Source organism: Salmo salar, chromosome 01 (genome assembly GCF_965601325.2).
Source record: "Salmo salar chromosome 01, fSalSal1, whole genome shotgun sequence".
In the NCBI taxonomy this organism is placed as follows: Eukaryota; Metazoa; Chordata; class Actinopteri; order Salmoniformes; family Salmonidae; genus Salmo; species Salmo salar.
The window spans coordinates 68,695,351-68,710,538 of NC_138291.1; the positions used below are offsets into that span (position 1 = coordinate 68,695,351).

Consider the following 15,188-nt stretch of genomic DNA (forward strand, 5'->3'; position numbering starts at 1 on the left):
CGTTCCTTCCTCTGCTTCATGAAGAAAACAATCAACTTCCAGGGCTCCCGAGTGGCGCAGTGGTCTAAGGCACTGCATCACAGTGCTAGAGGCATCACTACATCAGTGACCCTGGTTCGATCCCAGGCTGTATCACAACTGGCCATGATCGGGAGTCCCATAGAGCGGCGTGCAATTGGCCCAGCGTCGTCCTGGTTAGGGTTTGGCTGGTGTAGGCCGTCATTGTAAATTAGCATTTGTTCTTAACGGACTTGCCTATTTAAATAAAGGTTAAATAAAACAATTATTTAAAAAAATCCTTTGTTTTGCTGACATTGAGGGAAAGGTTGTTGTCCTGGCACCACAATGCCACTTCACTTACCTCCTTCCTATAGGCTGACTCGTCATTTTTGGTTATCAGGCCTACAACCGTGGTATCATCAGCCAACTTGACGATGAAGTTGGTGTCGTGCAAAGCCACGCAGTCGTGGGTGAACATATGGAATACAGCAGACGGCTGAGAACACACCCCTGGGGGGCCCCTGTGTTAACAGTCAGGGTTGAGGAGGTGTTGTTGCCAATCCTCACAGCCTGTGGTCTGCCCGTCTGGCCGATAGACATTTGGGCATGTCATCTTGTTTTTCCTGGGCACTGGGAGGATGGTGGTCTCCTTGAAGCAGGTGGGCACTACAGCCTGGGACAGAGAAATGTTGAAGATGTCAGAGAAAACACCCGCCAGCTAGTCAGCACACACTCTGAGGACCTTTGCCAGGGATGCCATCTGGACTGGTGTCTTTGTGAGTTTTCACTCTTTTGAAAGTTTTCCTCACGTCAGCCTTGTATAGCGAATGCACCTGGTCGTCCGGAGCAGCGAGTATCTTCCTGGATTCCTCGAAGCGAGCATAGAATGTGTAAAGCTCATCTGGGAAAGAGGCTTAGGTGGGCACCACACAGCTGGATTTGCCTTTGTTGTCCATTATTGTCTATAGTCCTTGCCACATGCGTTGCGAACATGAGTTGTCAAACATCAGTGCGAGTTTGAGTTTGTATTGTCTTTTTGCTTCAGCAATGGATTTGCGGAGCTCGTACCTGCTTACCTTGCACGCTTCGCACACCACTGAGTAATTGAGGTTTGTTCTGTTGACATTGAATGCTGCAGTACGTGATCTCAGCATGGTACGGATATCTCTGTTCATCAAAGGTTTTTGGTTGGGGTTTGTCCGTATTGTTATTGTGAGTACAACATCAACACATTTCCTAATGAAGCCTGTGACTGACGATGTATATTCTTCGATGTTGATGTATGAGTCTCCTTGGTGGATGAATCTTTGAACATATTTCAATCAGTATTCTCAAAACAATCCTGCAGCATTTAGTCTGCATCCTCTGTCCAATGACTCACTATTCTCTGTGTTGGTGTCTCCCTGTTGAGGAACAGAGAGGAACAGAGAGATGTGATCTGATGGTCTAGCAGGTTGTTTCTTCTTGTGGGTCAGGATACATTTTGGTGATAATTGCTTGGTTAAAATCACCCACGACAATAAAGACTGCTTCTGGGTGAGAGGTTTCTTGCTGGCTAATTATCTTGTACAGTGACTTACAGGAGCAATGCCTTGTGGCACATCGACCGATTTTTCACCAAGTCGGCTCAGGGATACTGGCCCAACGCTCTTAACCGCTATGCTACCTACCGCCCCAGATCGGGTGAAAAGGAGCTTGAGATGTTTTCAATCTCAGTACACCAGGTATTGTTGATGAGGAAACACACTCCTCCCCCCTACTCTTACCAGAAGCTGCCTTTAGATCCATACTGAAAATGGAAAAGCCATCTGGTTGAGTCGAGTATATCGTCCGTAAGCCATGTCTCTGTAAAAACAAAGCCACAGCATTCCCTGATGTCCCTCTACGATTGAAGCCTTCCTCTGAGTTCACAAAAAAAAATCCAGCGATTTCACATTTTAGCCTTCAGGATACTAGGAAGAGGAGGCCATATAGCACATCTTTTCAGCCTAGCTTGGAGTCCCCCTTTCCTTCCTCGGCTTCATTCACCAGCATTGGTTTATCCAAATTAACAAATTGGAACAAAATGTACTTGATTGCATCAATTTATAGGCTGTGATTAAACCCTTCATGAAAGTAATCATTTAGAAATGAAAATATTGAAAGGAAAAAGGACCTATTGTATTAGTAATTGTTTTCGTATGAAGTGATGATGACACTGCCTTGTTGACTAGTCATGATTACCGCTCACCATTCCCTGAGAAACCAGATGATTTTGAAATGTTTTAGGTACTTTGCACATCATCTAATGGACATCACTTTGCACCAGGCACCTGCACAGATAGGGCTCTACCTGTGCAGAGCACATGCCCCTTTGCATTTCCACTCTCCCAAGTGCCCTTTTGGGTGGTGGTATAATTTCCCACAAAATGTTTTTTTTTTGTATGCATTTTGTATCATGGTTGTTCGGAACCCACTGCCAGCTAGTCGTTATCAAGTCGCCACCCCCCTCCCCCGTCTATTGGTTGCGTCTGATGATCTTCCATGTACTGAGCTTGTGCGCGCCTGGTTGTGACTTTTTCCCAGTCTGCCCTATATGGTGGTATCCAAACAGGCTTGAGAGATGCTGTCACCGGTCGAGTGTGTGTAGCTAGCTACCTAGTTTAAATATCAACAGTACTGCCACAGCAGCATAACATTTGATTAACACTTGATAACACTTGATTTAGCCTACATCATCATCAATATTCGGTCTGGTTGGCTGATATGTACAGCAGAGAGAGGCAGAAATACTAAGAGAGTAAAGGTCTTCACAGGTCCATTCCGAAATGGACCTGGGGCCGTCCCACCCAAACCCGTTATGCATAAATAAATAAAAAATTATAACTTGGAGATGCGTTCCCGAACGGACCCGAGGACAACTAGACCCATTCCGTATAGACCTGGTCCGGACCCAGACAAGATGTGATCCGAGTCAGGGAAGCAGCTACTTTATTTTAGCTACTTTACTAGCCCGAGCTGATAAAGCAAGGAAGAAGGAGAGAGGTGCCGTTGGGCCATACTGTGAACGAGTGACACAAGGAGCATGGAGGAGGGAGGGAGGGAGAGACGAGAGATTGCAACTAACCAAGCTGACTCATGCTATAGTGGACTAATAGCTGCCATAGCTAGGTTTCCGGACAAGTAAGTTAAAATTACACATACCCGAAGCAATCAGATCTGACCCCAGACCGTGACATTATTTTGAATTTTGGATCTGGACCCGCTTGGGTCCTGGATCGGGTCTCGGGTATTCGGGTACAGATGGGTCTGTGAAGACCTCTAATAGAGATATAAATCACAATCAGTAAAATATCTTGAGCTAATTTACTAGCAGATTTACTAGCAAAACCCTTTTTTCATTTTGAGCACCTGCCCCCTTGAAGGTCTGTGCATGGCCCTGCTTTGCACCCCTTTTTCTACAGTAGATGTTCTTATCAGCACATGTTCCTGTCATTGACTTAAAATCAATGGTCTGTATAGAAATTGAGCTGGTAAGCTTGGTGGTCCAGCTAGTTGGACCATACAGTGCATTCAGAAACCATACAGTGCATTCAGAAACCATTCAGTGCATTTTGCTAATTTATAAAAAATAGAAAACTGAAATATTGCATTTACATAAGTATTCAGACCCTTTACTCAGTAGTTTGTTGAGGCACCTTTGGCAGCGATTACAGCCTTGAGTCTTCTTGGGTATGACACCACAAGCTTGGCACACCTGTATTTGGGAAGTGTCTCCCATTCTTCTCTGCAGATCCTCTCAAGCTCTGTCAGGTTCAGTGGGTAGCCTCGCTGCAAAGCTAGCTCTCTCCAGAGATGTTCGATCGGGTTCAAGTCCGGGTTTTGGCTGGGCCACTCAAGGACATTCGGAGACTTGTCCCGAAGCCACTCATGCGTTGTCATGGCTGTGTGCTTAGGTTCATTGTCCTGTTGGAAGGTGAACCTTCGCCCCAGTCTGAGGTCCTGAGCGCTCTGGAATAGGTTTTCATCAAGGATCTCTCTGTACTTTGCTCTGTTCATCTTTCCCTCGATCCTGACTAGTAACTCAGTGCCTACCACTGAAAAACATCCCATAGCATGATGCTGACACCACCATGGTTCACTGTAGGGATTTCCTCCAGATATGACGCTTGGCATTCAGGCCAAAGAGTTCAATCTTGGTTTCTAAGGTGCCTTTTGGCAAACTCCAAGCAGGCTGTCATGTGCCTTTTACTGAGGAGTGGCTTCTGTCTAGCCACTCTACCATAACAGCCTTTTTGGTGGAATTCTGCAGAGATGGTTGTCCTTCTGGAAGGTTCTCCCATCTCCACAGAGGAACTCTGGTGCTCTGTCAGAGTGACCATCAGGTTCTTGGTCACCTCTCTGACCAAGGCCCTTCTCCTTCGATTGCTCAGTTTGGCTGGGTGGCCAGCTCTAGGAAGAGTCTTGCTGGTTCCAAACTTCTTCCATATAAAAATGGAGTCCACTGTGTTTTTGGAGACCTTCAATACTGCAGACATTTTTTGGTACCCTTCCCCAGATCTGTGCCTCGACACAATCCTGTCTTGGAGCTCTACGGACAATTCCTTTGACCTCATGGCTTGGTTTTTGCTCTGACATGCACTGTCAGCTGTGGGATCTTATATTGGCAGGTGTGTGCCTTTCCAAATCATATTGAATCAATTGAATTTACCACAGGTGGACTCCAATCAAGTTGTAGAAATATTTCAAGGGTGATCAATGGAAACAGGATGCACCTGAGCTTAATTCCAAGTCTCATAGCAAGGGTCTGAATGCTTATAAGGTATTTCTGTTTTTATATTTGCAAACATTTCTAACAATCTGTTTTCGCTTTTTCATTATGGGGTATTGTGTGTAGATTGTTGAGAACCATTTTTTATTGTATCACTTTTATAATAAGGCTGTAACGTAACAAAATGTGGAAAAAGTAAAGGGGTCTGAATACTTTCCGAATGCACTGTTTAAGCCATACAGTATGAGTGTACAAAGTATCCTTTCCATATCACCTCATATGGATGCATCAGTATTTGGATGCATTTGTACTCCGTTGGCACTCAAGCGTAGGTTGCGTTGGGGTGTACTTATTTAAAATGTGGACACAGACATGTTCAGCAATCAACTTAGATGATTGCTGAACATGTTATAGTCCACTCAAAGCATATTAGAGATTTGAGCTTTCCTCAGTTCCTGCCTTTTAAGGCATTTTTCCTAGCCACTGTGTGTCTGACTCTGCATTGTTTGCTCTTTGGGTTTGAGGCGCAGGTTGACGTTTATTGTCGTGAAGTCTTGTCCTGAAGGCAGACTGAGCGATTTTCCCTTAGATAGGCCAGATGCAAAGTCAAAATTGACTACATTGTAAAAATATATTAAAAGAAAAATGTGCTTTTTGGTCTTAATTTAGGATTAAGGTTAGGCATTGAGCCAGTAACCGAAAGGTTGCTGGATCGAATCCCCGAGATGACAAGGTAAAAATCTGTTATTCTGCCCCTGAACAAGGCAGTTAACCCACTGTTCCCTGGTAGGCCTTCATTGTAAATAAGAATGTATTCTTAACTGACTTACGTAGTTAAATAAAGGTTACATAAAAAAAATACAAAAATAGTGGTGTGGTTAAGGTTAGGTTTAAAATATGATTTTATGGCTTTGTGTCTGTGCCAGCTAGTGACCACTCTGCAGAGCTGCCTCCAGAACAAGAATTATATTTAAAAAAAAGACTAACCTGCATTTTGTTTTATGCTGGGTATCTGTAAAGCACTTTGGGACAACTGCTGATGTAAAAAGGGCTAAATAAAATACATTTGATTGATTGATTGATTAGACACCACTTAAAGTATCCTTGTTATTATGCTGTTGCCATAGAGACGGATCACCGGGTTAACAGGAATGATGGACTTCCGTGCCGAAGGTTCTAACTCCCACGTCCAGTTTGAGATCCTGGGGACCAGCTACAGTGAGACGTTTGGGAAAGATGTCAAACGGGTGAGTCAATGTTGAGCAACGCAAATGGTTATCCTGTTTTACTCACAGCTTTTTTTCTGATATTGATCAATTGTGTTTCGGGAACATGCAAGAACATATGCAATCATGGACACAATGTGTATTCTAATTGTGTATTGGATCGTGCCTTAAGCTTTCAGTGGGGTTCAAAACCGTTCCATAACATACGTGTCAGCGAATACTTGTCAAGTGTCAGGAGGAAGAGTGCCCTCTACTGGAGATCTTTCACCATCTCCAGGCAGGTAGTATAGTGGAGGTCGGTAACACTTTATATTAAGGTCCCTTAATGAACCATTTATAAACAGTTAGTAAAGCGTTTGCTTAACATTTATTAATCATTGCTCCTACATTTGTAAATGTCAATAAGCAGTCACTAAGTAGTAATTTACACATTTATAAACACTATTTAAAAAGATTGATTCACAATTTATAAGAATTATTAATAAGGTGTTTGATCATTATATTTACACAAGTTGTAAATTATTAATAATGAACTACTCATTTACTTTTAAACCAGTTATAAAGAAGTTATTGTCAACTCATAAGATTATTTATACGGTATTTGTAAATGGTTGATTCATGGTTTGACTCACCATTTATATACATATTTATAAATGTATTTCTGTATGTCATGAATGGGATATTTATTAACTGTTAATAAGTACATTTGTAAATGTGAGTACACACACTTACAAATACCGTAGTTGATGATTAATGTAGATCCTTATAAACCATTTACTAAACACTAGAATGGCCGGGCCTCGACAAATACAATAGCTGCCATTTTTACAGTCAAATAAATAAATGTAATATACAACATCAATTGTTTGTTTAGGCGGGTCTTAAGAAACACTATGATATTAAGAAAATGTATTTACATTTACATTTACATTTAAGTCATTTAGCAGACGCTCTTATCCAGAGCGACTTACAAATTGGTGCATTCACCTTATGATATCCAGTGGAACAACCACTTTACAATAGTGCATCTAAATCTTTTAAGGGGGGGGGGGGGGTTAGAAGGATTACTTTATCCTATCCTAGGTATTCCTTAAAGAGGTGGGGTTTCAGGTGTCTACGGAAAGGTGGTGATTGACTCCGCTGTCCTGGCGTCGTGAGGGAGCTTGTTCCACCATTGGGGTGCCAGAGCAGCGAACAGTTTTGACTGGGCTGAGCGGGAACTGTGCTTCCTCAGAGGTAGGGGGGCCAGCAGGCCAGAGGTGGATGCACGCAGTGCCCTTGTTTGGGTGTAGGGCCTGATCAGAGCCTGAAGGTATGGAGGTGCCGATCCCTTCACAGCTCCGTAGGCAATCACCATGGTCTTGTAGCGGATGCGAGCTTCAACTGGAAGCCAGTGGAGAGAGCGGAGGAGCGGGGTGACGTGAGAGAACTTGGGAAGGTTGAACACCAGACGGGCTGCGGCGTTCTGGATGAGTTGTAGGGGTTTAATGGCACAGGCAGGGAGCCCAGCCAACAGCGAGTTGCAGTAATCCAGACGGGAGATGACAAGTGCCTGGATTAGGACCTGCGCCGCTTCCTGTGTGAGGCAGGGTCGTACTCTGCGAATGTTGTAGAGCATGAACCTACAGGATCGGGTCACCGCCTTGATGTTAGTGGAGAACGACAGGGTGTTGTCCAGGATCACGCCAAGGTTCTTAGCACTCTGGGAGGAGGACACAAGGGAGTTGTCAACCGTGATGGCGAGATCATGGAATATGACATGATATTTCAAATTAACAGAATTATAAGGGCACAAGGCGAGACCCAGATGCAGACACAGGAGGCAGATGGTTAGAGTCCAAGATGTTTATTAACAATCCAAAAGGTGTAGGCAAGAGAATGGTCGTGGCCAGGCAAAAGGTCAAAACCAGTTCAGAGTTCCAGAGGTACAGAATGGCAGGCAGGCTCGAGGTCAGGCCAGGTAGAATGGTCAGGCAGGCGGGAATGGAGTCCAGAAAAACAGGCATGGGTCAAAACTGGGAAGACTAGTAAAAGAGAATAGAAAAGCAGGAGCACGGGAAAAACACGCTGGTTGACTTGAACATACAAGACAAACTGGCACAGAGAGACAGGAAACACTGGGATAAATACACTGGGGAAAATAAGCGACACCTCGAGGGTGTGGACAGGTGAAACAGATCAGAGCGTGACAAGAATAGCATGTTTTGTTCTTTTGAAATACAATTGAAATGTGGAATTCTTTTGAAGTTCAGTCTACCTTCAGGTCAAAACTGTTCTTTGCCAATATATTTTCAACATGGTGATGGACGAAGGATAAGGCTTGAAAATGTTCCTCAAACCAGCGATGGAAGGTGTCGCTGTACTCCTAATTATCCCATTTATCCAAGCTGCGGAATTGAGATAATTTAAATAATGCAAATGTTTCATAATACTGCTTTTTTCGTAAGCATGCTAGGCTAGCAAATGCTAAAGTAGCACATTGAATTACACAACGCTAACGTCAGAAACTTTAGATTAGGACCTGCAAAATAGTTTAGTAATAATTAGTAAATGGTTTATAAGGATCTACATTAGTTAACAACTGAGGTATTAGTAAGTGCAAGAACTCACATTTATAAATGCACTCATTAACAATTAACAATTATAAACTGGGTGGTTGGAGACCCAATTTTCTTTACTGCTCTAATTACATTGGTAACCAGTTCATAATAGCAATTAGGCACCCTGGGGGTTTGGGGCATGACTAATATCCCACGGCTAAGGGCTGTGTCCAGGTACTCTGCATTGCGTCATGCGTAAGAACAGCCCTTAGCTGTGGTATATTGGCCATATACCACGCCCCCTCGGGCCTTATTGCTTAGGCATACCATTCATAACCTATATAAATACATGTATAAATATACATATAAATGGTGAGTCAATCCATTAATCAACCTTATAAATAATCTTATGAGTTGACAATAACTCCTTTATAACCAGTTTATATGTACATTTGTAGTATATTATTAATTATTTACAAATTGTGAACATACTGTGATCCAATGACTCTATATATGAATGGACAAAGCAATCGATCACGTGACACCATTTATTCCTATGTGAAAACTCAATAGCGCACTAAAGCTAAATTAAGTTGGAAAGATGGGCAGGTTGAGCTACTCCAGGAAGTGACATTGCAGGCTAGTTCATTGCTGCCCCCTCTCATTGACTAACTCAAGTTGAAGGCCGACCATGGTACTGCAGGCTGCCATTAGCAGCTCAATTATCTTTATAACTTCTTCTGTGCGATTTTAAAATAAATGGTTCAAGGACATACATCTGGTGTATAAGAATCAATTATTGGTACCATGATTGTCTCCAAAAAAATATATATTTACACGAAAATTGACCACAAATATAGCTTTATTTCCAATCACAATAATGTGGGTTCTTGTTTTTTGCTAACAATGCCTGCAGTACTACTTTTTGACTTTGAACTTCCCTGCTATGATCAAACACCTTATTAGTTATCTTATAAATCATTAATAAATCGTTTAAAGTGTTTATAAATGTTTACAGAACTATTTAGAGATTGCATATTGACATTTACAAATATAAGAATAATGATAAATAGTAAGTAAACTATTTACAAACAGTTTATAAATGGTTTAATAAGGGACCTTAATATAAAGTGTTCCCTGAAGGTCAGACAAACACAGCAATACCAGCTTAAAGAGATGCATAATATGTTCTGCAGGTGCAGTGTTGTAGTGTGTCAATAACTATCGCAGACTATTTACTTCTGATACTCATTAGTGGGCCAGTTATCTAAAATGGAAAAACCACAAGTGGAAATTAGACAACATCAATAAGGAGACAAAACATCAATAAATAGTGTGTGTGTGTGTATGTGTGTCTGTGCATGTGTATATGTGTGCCTGTGGTGTGCAAGTCTGCGTGTGTGCGTACATGCAAGTGTGTGTGTGAAAACAAACTAACCATAATCAAAAATAGTATGCTTTGTTTGTGTGCACTGTCTGAGTTGTTGTTTGTTGATGCTTCTGTCCTGGTTCAGTCACAAAGTTACTGCAGAATTAAGAGGAATTGAGTTTAATGGCAATCAATGTGGAGCACGGAGTGACTGGGAGCTGTAATGAAGATTTAATCACTAGACTACCTAACTGGAATTATTAAGCCAATTCATCATACTATGGCCATTAGCAATTGCAGAAAACACACACACACACACACAAACACACACACACACACACACACACGTTACACAGAATAAGCAACACATGCATACTATACACATGGTCACATGAGTACACACTTCCTGAGCTGAAAAACATGTGCAGACATATAGATACAGACACAAACTCTGGAGCATTCTTTTCTTGAAATCATTAGAGGCACCCAGGCAGGGCATGGGAGGGCCAGCTAATGGCATGCCAAATGCATTCAGTGTTGTTGTTCATTATCAGTATGCCTGTCTGCCTTCCTCTTGGAGCATGGCCATTTACTGGGGAAACCAGACACAAACACAAGTACCTCTCCTCTGTCCCATTTAATGGCCTGTTCATATGTTCCTGGTGAGGAGTGTGGGATTTATTCAGCTATCACACAGGTCGACCATCACAAACAACATTGTCTCGCTCAGGAAAATAATTTTGTCCGTACCGATGTGTATTGAGTAGGCTTTGAGGACATTAAAGGGAAATTTCACTGCTGCTCTATTTTGCTATATATAGGTCCAATTGTTATTAACATATCATACGTGTCATAAACTTTTCAAATTTCCTCACTACACGCAAATACGAGCGTTTCTGCATCTCACTGGTAGAAATGAGCCAGCAACATTTCCTGGTTGTAAGCAAACCACATTATCCAGAATTCATAGTGATTTCAGGACGTGGAGGACCACTCCGTGGTGTAACTAGGTGCTGTTGCGGTGACCGTATTACCACCACAACTGCAGTCATGAGTCATGACCTCAGTAAAATTCCACGTGACCGTAGAGTCACGGTAGTCTCCTCTTATGCACTCTGGACATGCTTTGTTAGTACCCAACTCACTAACGATCATCAGGTTACTAATGGTCTGGTACTCAGAGCAGATTAGAGCTTATACATATATGCATTGGCTTATATATATATGAGCCGTAGCCCGAAAAAAACATGAATTAAAAAAAGGATTGTGCCATTATACAATAGATAGCCCTTCCTCATATTATGCACAGCAGAAAAATATTAAAATAATTGATTTAAGATGTCTTTGGTACATAATTAGTCTAGCCTATACGCCAAAATTAAACAAATTCAGAGCTAGCCTAGAATTATAGTGGATTTGTATTTGATTTTGAATAGCCTAGTAATAGGGATTTTTAAAATATTTTCATAATTCATAGTCTGACCCATTACCTACAGAATATCTCACCACCATGTGTTTCAATCTCCTCCCCTCTCTCCTTCATTCCTTTCTCAAGCACGCAGAAAGATGGGTTGTCGACAGTTTAATTAAATATATTTTGTTGTGAAAACATGTTACTATTGTAACGACGGTCATCAGGAATGGACCAAGGCACAGCGGGTTGAGTGCTCATAATTAATTAAATATCATAATTAATTAAATTTCATAATTTTAATGAAAACACTTATACCAAACAAAACAAAATGATGGACGACGAATACAGACTTAAAGGCAAACAACAGCAATTCAAGTGACAACCTCCCACAAATACAAATACAAACACACCCTAATATATAGGACTCTCAATCAAAGGCAACTAGACAACACCTGCCTTCAATTGAGAGTCCACACCCCAATTAACTAAACATAGAAACAGACTAACTAGAAAGAACATAGAAATAGACTAACATAGAGCAGTGACCAAAAAACCCCGGAATACATAAATCAACTACCCTCTACATAATACACACACCCCGAACCACATAAACCAAATACCCTCTGCCACGTCCTGACCAGCCTACCCTAACAAAATAACCCTCATACTGGTCAGAACGTGACAACTATCGATGTTTCCGAACAGATTTCACTTGGGTTGGAGAGCCCATGGCATACAGAGTTTGTGCGGAATATCACCGGTTGCACAGCAAGAGGCTGCATGCTCCTCAAACAGTGGTTGATTCTGACACCTATGTGAGAATGCTGTTCATTGACTACAGCTCAGCATTCAACACCATAGTGCCCAGGAAGCTCATCACTAAGCTAAGGACCCTGGGACTAAACACCTCCCTCTGCAACTGGATCCTGGACTTCCTGACGGGCTGCCCCCAGGTGGTAAGGGTAGGTTACAACACGTCTGCCACGCTTATCCTCAACACTGGGGTCCCTCAGAGGTGTGTACTTTGTCCCCTCCTGTACTCCCTGTTCACCCACGACTGCATGGCCAAACACGAGTCCAACACCATCATTAAGTTTGCTGATGACACAACAGTGGTAGGCCTGATCACTGACAACAATGAGACAGGCTATAGGGAGGTCAGAGAACTGGCAGTGTGGTGCCAGGACAATAACCTCTCTCTCAATGTGAGCAAGACAAAGGAGCTGATCGTGGACTACAGAAAAAGGCGGGCCAAACGGACCCCCATTAACATCGACAGGGCTGTAGTGGAGCGGGTCGAGAGTTTCAAGTTCCTTGAAACTTCCACCAACAAACTAGCATGGTCCAAACACACCGAGACAGTCATGAAGAGGGCAAGACAAAACCTTTTCCCCCTCAGGAGACTGAAAATATTTGGTATGGGTCCCCCGATCTTCAAAAAATTGTCAGAGACTCCAGTCACCCAAGTCATGGACTCTTTTCTCTGCTAGTACATGGCAAGCGGTACCGGAGCACCAAGTCTAGGACCAAAAGGCTCCTTAACAGCTTCTACCCCCAAGCCATAAGACTGCTGAACAATTAATCAAATGGCCACCGGACTATTTACATTGACACGCCCCCCCCCCCCCCCCCCCCCCATTTTTTTGTACACTGCTGCTACTCACTGTTTATTATCTATGCATAGTGTCGTGTCTTTGGCATCATTAACTTCTCTAGGGCCAGTGGGACGATTTCGTCCCACCTACGTAACAGCCAGTGGAATCCCGTGGCGCGTTATTCAAATACCTTAGAAATGCTATTACTTCAATTTCTCAAACATATGACTATTTTACACCATTTTAAAGACAAGACTCTCGTTAATCTAACCACACTGTCCGATTTCAAAAAGGCTTTACAACGAAAGTAAAACATTAGATTATGTCAGCAGAGTAGCCAGCCAGAAATAATCAGACACCCATTTTTCAAGCTAGCATATAATGTCACATAAACCCAAACCACAGCTAAATGCAGCACTAACCTTTGATGATCTTCATCAGATGACAATCTTAGGACATTATGTTATACAATACATGCATGTTTTGTTCAATCAAGTTCATATTTATATCAAAAACCAGCTTTTTACATTAGCATGTCACGTTCAGAACTAGCAAACTTCCGGTGAATTTACTAAATTACTCACGATAAACGTTCACAAAAAACATAACAATTATTTTAAGAATTATAGATACAGAACTCCTCTATGCACTCGCTATGTCCGATTTTAAAATAGCTTTTTGGTGAAAGCACATTTTGCAATATTCTGAGTAGATAGCCCGGCATCACAGGGCTAGCTATTTAGACACCCACCAAGTTTAGCCCTCACCAAAGTCAGATTTACTACTAGTTTGTCCACCCTCTCTCTCTCTGCTGTGGTTAGGATGGATAGTTCAGCGTAACGTTCGGCAAAGTGGTTATAGAATAGATGTTTCGGCAGTTGTCGGTCTTTGCGTTCAATGATACTGAATTCCTAGCTGCAGACTAGTAATTAGTATCAAAGATTTGGTCTTATTCTGTCGGTTCGATAGTCTCAGAGTTTAACCACGTGGTATGGTTAAGAATTCAGCCATGGGCTCAAACCTTAGTCCTCTCGTAATTGAGGTAAGCTTGGTCTGAAGATAAATTCCCAAGGTGGGGGTTATATTCGGAAGAGCAGAAAGGGGCTGTCTCATGATGCCAGATAAATGTCTGTGCTCATGGGGTGGGCCTATGATTTAGTTAAACTCCAAAGGGAATTGGAGTTTCCTTCATTAACCTCTATGGGCTAGGTGGGACGCAAGCGTCCCACCCGTGGTGCACTCCATCAACAGCAGGTGCATTTCAAGAGCGGCAAATTTGAATCCAAATAAATGTCAAAATTCAAATTTTTCAAAAATACAACTATTTTACACCCTTTGAAAGATAAACATCTCCTTAATCTAACCACGTTTTAGGATTTCAAAAAGGTTTTACGGCGAAAGCATAAATTTAGAGTATGTTAGGACAGTACATTTACAAGAGTTGTGTGTAATGTTTTGTCAATTCAAAGACAGGGTCACCAAAACCATAAAACCAGCTAAAATGATGCACTAACCTTTTACAATCTCCATCAGATGACACTCCTAGGACATTATGTTAGACAATGCATGCATTTTTAGTTCTATCAAGTTCATATTTATATCCAAAAACAGCGTTTTACTATGGCATTGATGTTGAGGAAATCGTTTCCCTCCAATAACCGGCAGTCAAGTCAGCACCACAAATTAAATAATTAAAATTAGAAAACATTGGTAAAATATTATATTGTCATTTAAAGAATTATAGATTTACATCTCTTGAACGCAATCAACTTGCCAGATTTAAAAATAACCTTACTGGGAAATCACACTTTGCAATAATCTGAGCACTGCGCCCAGAAAAATACGCGTTGCGATACAGACTCGCCGTCATGTTGGGGAGATCTAAAATCGAAAATACTATGTAAATAATCCATTACCTTTGATTCTCTTCATCAGATGTCACTTCCAGGTATCACAGGTCCATAACGAATGTAGTTTTGTTCAAAAAAGCTCATCATTTATGTCCAAAAATCTCCGTCTTGTTAGCACATGATCTAAGCCCGCCGGACTTCACTTCATGAACGAGGGGAAAAAATATATTTACGTTCGTTCAAACATGTCAAACGTTGTATAGCATAAATCATTAGGGCCTTTTTTAACCAGAACATGAATAATATTCAAGGTGGACGAATGCATTCTCTTTTATAACGTATTGGAACGAGGGTACCCAACATGAACTCGCGCGCCAGGTGTCTAATGGGCCATCATCGTTCCATGGCTCTTGTTCGGTCAGATCTCCCTTCAGAAGACTCAAA

At 41.9% G+C, this 15,188-nt stretch overlaps 1 protein-coding gene across 1 annotated transcript in view; it reads left to right on the forward strand.

The window, feature by feature from the left end:
- The window catches only part of LOC106607602 (glutamate receptor ionotropic, delta-1), a 483,227-nt gene that overhangs the window by 376,167 nt on the left and 91,872 nt on the right, over positions 1-15,188 (forward strand). Inside the window, exon 8 of the mRNA XM_014204697.3 lies at positions 5,878-5,997. Within this exon, the coding sequence (XP_014060172.3) occupies positions 5,878-5,997 (120 nt within the window). The remainder of the gene's footprint in view (positions 1-5,877; positions 5,998-15,188) is intronic.